The 8,274-nt window shown below is 35.4% G+C and overlaps 3 protein-coding genes across 3 annotated transcripts; all 3 read right to left on the bottom strand.

Annotated features, from left to right (window-relative positions):
- Positions 1-2,125: 2,125 nt before the first annotated feature.
- On the bottom strand, positions 2,126-3,537 carry LOC9318948 (terpenoid synthase 18). Its single transcript, XM_021030958.1, is given in 5 exon segments — positions 2,126-2,361; positions 2,443-2,549; positions 2,551-2,831; positions 2,943-3,213; positions 3,295-3,537. Coding segments are annotated over 5 exon segments (1,116 nt in total). The 3' UTR covers positions 2,126-2,147.
- A 476-nt stretch (positions 3,538-4,013) lies between these two features.
- LOC9321114 (terpenoid synthase 17) lies at positions 4,014-6,562 on the bottom strand. The gene is made up of 7 exons (XM_002885002.2): positions 6,118-6,562; positions 5,745-6,018; positions 5,282-5,666; positions 4,990-5,208; positions 4,768-4,906; positions 4,445-4,690; positions 4,014-4,352 (listed from the first exon to the last, which is right to left on the bottom strand). Exons 1-7 carry the CDS (start codon positions 6,388-6,390, stop codon positions 4,056-4,058), a joined length of 1,833 nt encoding a protein of 610 aa, XP_002885048.2. The 5' UTR covers positions 6,391-6,562; the 3' UTR covers positions 4,014-4,055.
- A 183-nt stretch (positions 6,563-6,745) lies between these two features.
- On the bottom strand, positions 6,746-8,274 carry LOC9321115 (geranylgeranyl pyrophosphate synthase 3, chloroplastic). Its single transcript, XM_021033198.1, has 2 exons — positions 7,631-8,274; positions 6,746-7,521 (listed from the first exon to the last, which is right to left on the bottom strand). The coding sequence occupies exons 1-2, from the start codon at positions 8,120-8,122 to the stop codon at positions 6,931-6,933; spliced, it is 1,083 nt and encodes a 360-aa protein (XP_020888857.1). The 5' UTR covers positions 8,123-8,274; the 3' UTR covers positions 6,746-6,930.

The following is an 8,274-nucleotide window of genomic DNA, read 5'->3' on the forward strand; positions in this document are numbered from 1 at the left end:
TGATATTATAGATTTTACAAGCTATTTTATAAGGTTTTACAAGTTATAAGATTTTATAAGTTTTTTATAAGGTTTTACAAGTTTTTTACAAGTTATAAATTCCTTATGAAACTTTATAAGTACCTTGTAAAACCTTTTAAAATACATTGTAAAACCTTACAAAACACTTGTAAATACTTCGTAAAACCTTTAAAATACCTTGTAAATTTTTTCCGCCAAAAAAATTTCGCCAAAAAAATTGCGGAATCACTTTTCTCGCAAAAAAAATTTTTTGGCGGGAAATTTTTTTGGCGGAAAAAATTTTTACGGGAAAATTTTACAAGGTATTTTAAAGGTTTTTTACAAGTGTTTTGGCGGGAAAATTGCGGGATCACTTTTCCCGCCAAAAAATATTTTGTATTTTGTGGACCTAATTTTGTTTCAAATAAGGGTAAAATGGTCATTAAAAATTAAAAGAGGGCAAACTTAAAAATGGACTCTCAAAGGGGGCATTTTTGAAAAGGGGTATTGAAAAAAGGGCATTTTTAAGAATTTCTCTATTTATTTTTAGTTATTGTTATGTATGATTAAAAATATTTAAGTTAAAGACAAATAAATTAATATTATAAGTAAAAAACAAAGAAATATAAATTTATACATAATAATATAATTTAGTCTTCTCTCCATCTAGGCTATCAACATCATCATTCACCTAATCATGCATTTAATTAAAAATTAAAAATATAATTTATTTTAAATGCTCATTCAATACATATTTATTTTTAGTTATTATTATTTATGATTAAAAATATTTAAGTTAAATACAAATGAATTAATATTATAAGTAAAAAACAAAGAAATATAAATATAAACGTATACATAATAATAGAAATTAAATTTTAGAGAGAAAATGTTTAAGATTAATCATATTTAAAATTTTATAAACATTTCCGTTTTAAAATTGATATATTAAAAATCAATATGATGGATATTTCAGTTTTAAAATTGATATATTCAAAATCAATATGATGGATATTGCAAAAATTGTATGAAAGTAGAAAGATCATACATTTATTAGCTTTCAAAAAACAAATATAGTAATGAATCATGAAATACTTAAAAATCAATATGTTGGGTAATTCTAAAATTCTATGAAAGTTGAAAAGGCATACATTTTTAGTTTTTTAAAAAACTATATAGTGAATTAGTGATGAATCTTATGATATATTACTAATTGAAACAGTAGTTGATTAGTTTGTAAACTACAGTAAACAAAATGTTAAAATATAGCTAAATAGTATCGTGTATAATAATTTAGAACAAACTAAAATATAATTATGTATACTTTTAATATTTTAGCTTTTTATAAATATAATATAAAATTTTATATAAGTAAATGTATAAATGCATTTAATAGTAATACAAATATTATGCACTTATTAAAAATATAAAAGTTTATTTTTAAAATATCAAAAAGAGGTAGAAAGAGCACAATTGCAACATTGAATTTAATAAGATAGAAACAAAAAAAGTAAAAAGAAAAATAATAGTGACAAAATTAGTCTCAGAAAGCTAAATTCCTAAAGAAAAAGCAAATATATAAAATGAGATATATATATATATATATATATATAAGTATATTTTTTTCTTTTTTTTTTCTAAATACAATAGATATAAATTAGAAAAAATAAACCACATTTAAATTATCACATTTGAGTTTCTAGAATTAAAAAAAAAAAATTGTTATTCATAAGAATTCATGCACTGAATGAGAATATATATAATGAACGGTCATATGATATTAGGATACCAAGTCAAATACAAAAAAAAAACGTTTAATATATGTAGCATATTATAAATAGACATGTACATCTATACAATTATCACTTATAACATTTATATTATATTTATATAACCGCTTTTTACCAATGGAATTACATATATATTTTAAATAGTATTCGAATAATTTTTTTTTAAAATAATGTAATTTACAAAACTATAAAAAATTGAATATATATTATTAAACCCACCGCGTGGGTCCATTTCTAGTAGTCTGGCATTTGATCACTAGCACCAATGTTCCACCTGGTCAAACCAAATTTTTTTCCCATGCTTGAATAAATCTAAAGAGAAAGAAAGAGACATACTTATAGTAAATAGTACCTCTGCTAACATTCCGTAAGAGCGGTAACTTCGGGAAGAGTTGCATATGCATCATATGTGTCATCCACAACAACCACAATCATCATGATTTTAGCCAATATTATTCTCCCAAGGGAATATTGTGGCTCAAAATACGTTCCCAGAGACGCGAAATGGCACTCCACAAGTCTATCCCTAATGTAAGGTAACTTAGATACAAGATCTAAGTCCTTCCACCATCTGCAACCATATAAGTGAATGGATTAGGAAAACTGAAATCTAGACCAATGTTATCAACAAGATTGAAGATGAGAATGTCACTTGGTGAGAGTTTTGAGTTCTTGGATGTAATGAAACTGGCAAAAGTTGAAGTTAAGCTTTGCAAACTTGAGCAGGATCTCATTGTGACCTCCTTCTTGTTCGTAGTAATTAAGATATATATTCTCTTGCCACCAGTACTTCAATGTTACAGTATCGAGGTATGTATAATGAGTTTTGTATATGCTTGAAGAGATGGGGAGTAGCACCAGATACGTTACCACCTATCCAAGACTCCAAGTGATTCCGCGCGAAACTCATTGCTTCGTCCATTATATCTTCAGAGGGTGTTCCGAGATGCGCGAACTGGAACAACTGTAGCATTCCTCTAACATCTGTGGCTAGACTCTCCTTGAACCTCCCATCTTTACCTCTGAATCTATCAAAGGCATCTACAGTGAAACCACACAGCCAAAGTAGATCAATAAGTAAGTGCATATGATATGTTATGTTATGAATGTGCTATATACATGCATGTGAATAAAGGAAACTGATATTCTTACCATAAGACATCTTGTGACCGTATAGCCTAAAGACCTCAAACATAATGGAGATTGTTTCCAAATCATTTTCCTTGTCTATTATGTCTTCCAACTTTGTAAAACTGTGGTTAAGGATCTCTTGAATGTCCTTATCAAAATGATAAGAGATCCCCATGCTGACAAGCAAATGGATGAAACGAATCTTCTCCTTGTCGCTGCTGTGAGAAGACATGAGCATGTCTCTCACCAGTGGCTTGGTAGTTTTAATCTCTCTTTCTAGTTCATCAAATTCCTAGAAAATGAATACAAAATGGCTGGTCAAGAATCATGGTTTATGCAACAAGATATGTGAAAAAATGTCATATGCACTTACAGCGCTATCGAGGGAAACAGAGAAGAAGTGATCTCCCCAAAGAGAGGGAGAAAATTGCGTCAAAGGACGACTACTCTCAAGATCATCATTACTCTTAGTAGACCTTACAACGAACAAGTCGTGTTTTGCGGGCTTCCAAGAAAAAGTGTGGCTGTGAAGCAAACGAGGAAAGAAAGAGAGGTTCGTCTTAAGACAGTGAGAGGATTTGGGAAGGTAAGAGAAAGATCTGAGTCCAAAACACATTTTTGGTCACAGTCGAGAGAGAGATAGCTACTCTGTTTTTATGATGTTCTGTTTATATTTCCAAAGCTTTCTCATATCTGCTCTTATTTCAAGGAAGCTCTATGGTCAACGGCCAGGAAGCATTTAATGAATAGATTTTGAAAATAAAGTAATCTCATATTTAATGGGAGGGAAAAACGTGTTCTCATATTTTTTTAACTTGGTTTTAAAGCAAAAGCAGAGGAAATTGATGCTTATCTGCTTTGCGTTAAAAGTGGATGTTGAATCTCTGTCCTCTGATCTGCATTTCATTTATAGAAAGATAATTCACTTGATTTCCTAACTAATTTTTTTTCTCAGGAAACCACTGATATATGGAGAATCTCCAATTCAAAAGTTTGTTTAGTGTTTGAACTTAGAACTAGCTAAATTATAAACTATATCTATGTATACGCCTTGGGTCTTGGCTTATGTTATTGCGAGAGGGGTATGAAAAAAGTAGAATACAAAGCGTTTTATGCAAAAGCGTTTTCACTTTATCAAAGAGCGATTGGATGGATGAAGAAAGAAGTGATGACTTCTTTGAGCTTTCCGAACGAAGGATCTGTGAATTCATCACTATCCCTGTAAAAAAGATCAATGGGTCGTGAAACGTTGAGGCATCGCACCAGAATCGGGCGTGGCACAGCGGTTGTCGTCAAGTACTCCTCCATTATTATTTTGTAATAATCACTAGCCATCTTGTTCAATTCTCCAACCGCTTCTTCTTTGGTAACACCATGTTGCTTCATGTAACAATTCAGCCCTTTAGCCACATCTCCTCTGTTCGTCTCTTTCTGCTCATTCATTACGCTATTGTTAAGTTAATTTGTAACACAAAACTTGTTGTTAATGTGATTGTTTGTTGTCATGATTTTGTATTTATTACCTCATAGGTAATTATGTCGTTCTTAAGACGGAACACGCTATTTAAAGCTTCCATCATTTTGGGTCTGGAATTGTACCACTCGCACGTTTGATTCTCATCACAATCTTCCATAACAATAAAGCTATAGGCTGCATATTGATCCATTGATGTTTGCATTGCAAACTCCATATACTCCTCAAAGGTTGGCACGTGACTTGCGCGTGCCCATTTTGCGATGGCCAAGTATGCTTTCCCCAACTTTTTCATCTATATGCAAAGCAATCAGTATTTCTTAAAGACACAAACTTGACTACAATTTTACTTCCCCACTTTGGAAGACTCACCGCATCTATGGCTACTTGCACACTGCGTGATCTTCCTCGTGGCCTTATTTCTTGTTCAATCTCTTCTAAAGTATCAAACAAACTTCGAAAGACGATTCTTATATAGCTTGGTAGCTTTTCAGTTTCCCCAAGATCCCACCTAGATAAAAAAATTTTGCATGTCGTTTTACCTACTCTTAATTATTTTTTAATGAAACAGGAGTTAGGAGTTGAAGACAACACCTTTGGAAAGAATCAATGAGACTTGTAACTTCAGGAAGAGTTCCATATGCATCACATGTGTCATTCAAAACAGTCGCAAGCATGGTAAGTTTAGTGACTATATTTCTCCCAAACGAATACCGCGGCTCAAAATACATTGTGAGTGTCCCAAAATAGACCTCTACAATTCTGTCCCTGATATAAGGTAGCTTAGATGCAAGATCTAACTCCTTCCACCATCTGCAATAAACATAAATATTCAAATAAAGAAAGACTAACATATATCAAGATTGAAGAAATGATCACAGCGTACTTGGTCAGATCTTTTAGCTCTTGGATGTAATGAAGCTGGCAATAATTAAAGTTGAGCTTTGCAAACTTGAGCAGGGTCTCGTTGTGATCTTCTTCTTGATCGTAGAAAGAGATAAATTCTCTTGAGACTATTATCTCCATGTTATGATATCGAGCTCTGTTCAATGTGTTTTTTATATGCTTAGAGAGATGGGGGCTAGCACTAACTGCGTGATGACCTATCAATGACTCCAAGTGATACCGAGTGAAACTCAATGCTTCGTCCATTATATCTTCAGATGGTGTCCCGAGATGTGCTGCTTCGTACAATTGTAGCATCCCTCTAATATCTTCAGCTAGACTTTCCTTGAACCTACCATCTTCACCTTTGAATCTATAGAATGCATCTACAATGAATTCCAAAGCCAAATTAGTTATGTGTGTGTATATATATATATGTGAATCAAGGTCACCAATACACTTACCGCAAGGCATATAGTAACCGCGTAGTCTGAAAACCTCAAACATGATGGAGATTGTTTCCAAATCATTTTGCTTGGCTATCATGTCCTCCAAATTCCCAAAAGCTTGGCCAAGAATCTCATCAATCTCAATCTCGAAATGATATGCGATTCCGAGGTTAATGAGCAAATAAATGAGACGGATCCTCTCATTGTCGCCGTTTTTGGAAGACATGAGCATGTTTCTCACTTTTGGCTTCATCGTCACTTCCATCTCTCTTGAGAAATCAGCAAATTCCTACAAAAGATACAGTGCAAGTTATATAAAGAAATCATGCATGTTGTCTGAACCAACAATCTTGGGTCATCTTGTGCTTCTTTTGATCTATCTACTTACAGCGACATCGAGGGGGACAGAAAGGAAGTGATCTCCCCAAAGAGTGGGAGAAAAGTGTGCCAAGGGCCGACTACTTTCAAGATCAGCATTACTCTCAGTAGCCCTAACGCAGACCAAGTGGTGTTCTTTTGTCGGTTTCAAGAAGAGAGTGTGGTTGTGAATCCAACGCCGAGGAAAGAGAGAGAAATTGGTCTTGAGGGAGAGAGGGACGTTAGGGAGACCATAATTAATCGTTCTTGTTGCTTCCATATTGTTGATGTCAAAAAAATACATGCGAAGTAATATTTAAGAGGTACTCTGTTTTTAATGTTTGATATGCATTCCAAAATTAAGTAAACCCTAGAAGGTGACGTTTCAATGGATGATTTGAATAAAAATAAAATCAACTTAACAGCTAATCGTATCTTTGGTTATGGTTGGACACATCATGTGAACCGGGAAACATGGGAGGGAAAATGTCGTCAGAAGGATCATTTATTTGATTTCATGGGGAAGCGTAGCTACTACGTTATTCAATTAATCAGTCACGTGACCTGTTCAATTAACTAGAGACTATTTCAGCAGTTTGTATTGAGACTGCTGAAATAGTCTCTATTTAGTTCTGATTATCTGAATCCTTACGCTACGATTTTATTCCATGAGCAATCTTTATTGATAAATTCTAAACATTACAATATTAAGATTCAAAAAACACAATACTAAAGTACAACGTGAAAGCACAGAGAGATGGTCACAACTTAAACGGTTCACAAGATACAAGACCACAGATCGAACTATACGGCCATTGAGGATATGATCAGTCCATGAAAAGTATCAGTTGTGTCTGCAAGCAATGTAACTAGCAAGAGCCACCAGAGGCGCTGAATTTTCGGAATCAAACCCTAAAACCTGTTCCTCTGCTTCTTTCCTCAGCTTCTCTGCAACTTCCCTCGATCTCTCCAAACCTATCAGCCTTGGATAGGTCAGCTTTCCGGCCATTAAGTCTTTTCCGGCGGTCTTACCCAATTCCTCAGTAGATTCCGTTACGTCGAGAATATCATCAACCACCTGAAACAGTAGCCCAATACACCTCGCATACTTTCTAAGCTTCTCGATCTCTTCCTCTGTTCCACCTCCCATTATAACCCCTAACACCGCCGCAGCCTCCAACAATGCCGCTGTTTTGTGGAGGTGGATGAACTCTAGACGCTCCAATCCAGCGTCGTGTGGATTCAATCTTTCGCTGGCTAGGTCTATCATTTGTCCAGCAACGAGCCCTGTTGTCCCTATGGCCCTGGCCAGCTCAGCCACCGCGCGAATCATCCTCTCGGGAGGGACCAAACCACTCGACACAACCGTCATGTGCTCAAACGCTAAAGCAAGGAGTGCATCACCCGCCAAAACAGCCATGTCTTCTCCAAATACCTTGTTTGAGCAAAAATTGGTTCAACACTAGTGAACATTTACCAACATAGATGAATGATTCAACTCTAGAGAGCATTTCTCTGAGCCTTCATATGATTTAACAACATACCTTGTGGTTGGTTGGCTTGCCTCTGCGGAGGTCGGCATTGTCCATGCACGGAAGATCGTCATGAATAAGAGAGCTTGTGTGGATCATCTCGACTGCGCAAGCGGCTGGCATGGCAGTAGCCTCGTTCCCACCCACGAGCTCGCAGGAAGCAATGCAGAGCATAGGCCTCACACGTTTTCCACCCGCCAACAATGAGTACCGCACGGCCTCCTGGACCGTGAGGGGTTCTCGGAGCGGTACTGAAATGTCGAGAGCCGCGTTTACAGATTTGGCTTTATTAATCATATAGGACTTGAAGTCAAAGGCAGAGTTGCGATCGTCGCTTTTTCCCTCTGGTGGAATCATGTCTCTGGCACCTTGTGAGGTGAGCGCAGAAGAGAGAGACAAACCTGTGCGTTTTTGGAGACTCTTGACGGAAGATATGGAGTTGTCTCTTCTTCCTCTGGATTGGATGAAGTGGGAGAGTGAGCTGAGAGGAACAGTAGTAGCCATGGCCTGTCCACCGTCTCCAATAGAACTTTATAATTGGGTTTGCCTATTAAAAGAGTATGTGGAGCTCTTAGTAGGTTTTTCTTTTTTCTTAATAGGTTTCTTGTAGTTGGAAGCAATGATGGTCAACATCTTTACTGTTATTTTAAATTGTA

The sequence above is a fragment of the Arabidopsis lyrata genome, assembly GCF_000004255.2.
Source record: "Arabidopsis lyrata subsp. lyrata unplaced genomic scaffold ARALYscaffold_3, whole genome shotgun sequence".
NCBI classification, from domain to species: Eukaryota; Viridiplantae; Streptophyta; class Magnoliopsida; order Brassicales; family Brassicaceae; genus Arabidopsis; species Arabidopsis lyrata.

Excerpts from the sequence above, each read along its gene's own strand:
- LOC9321114 (XM_002885002.2), bottom strand. The coding sequence starts at position 6,390 with ATGTATTTTTTTGACATCAACAATATGGAAGCAACAAGAACGATTAAT. Across the intron at positions 5,209-5,281 it reads GAGCTAAAAGATCTGACCAA|ATGGTGGAAGGAGTTAGATC; the intron begins GTACGCTGTGAT and ends TGTTTATTGCAG. Across the intron at positions 4,907-4,989 it reads CTCATTGATTCTTTCCAAAG|GTGGGATCTTGGGGAAACTG; the intron begins GTGTTGTCTTCA and ends TTTTTTATCTAG.
- LOC9321115 (XM_021033198.1), bottom strand. The coding sequence starts at position 8,122 with ATGGCTACTACTGTTCCTCTCAGCTCACTCTCCCACTTCATCCAATCC. Across the intron at positions 7,522-7,630 it reads GCAAGCCAACCAACCACAAG|GTATTTGGAGAAGACATGGC; the intron begins GTATGTTGTTAA and ends TGCTCAAACAAG.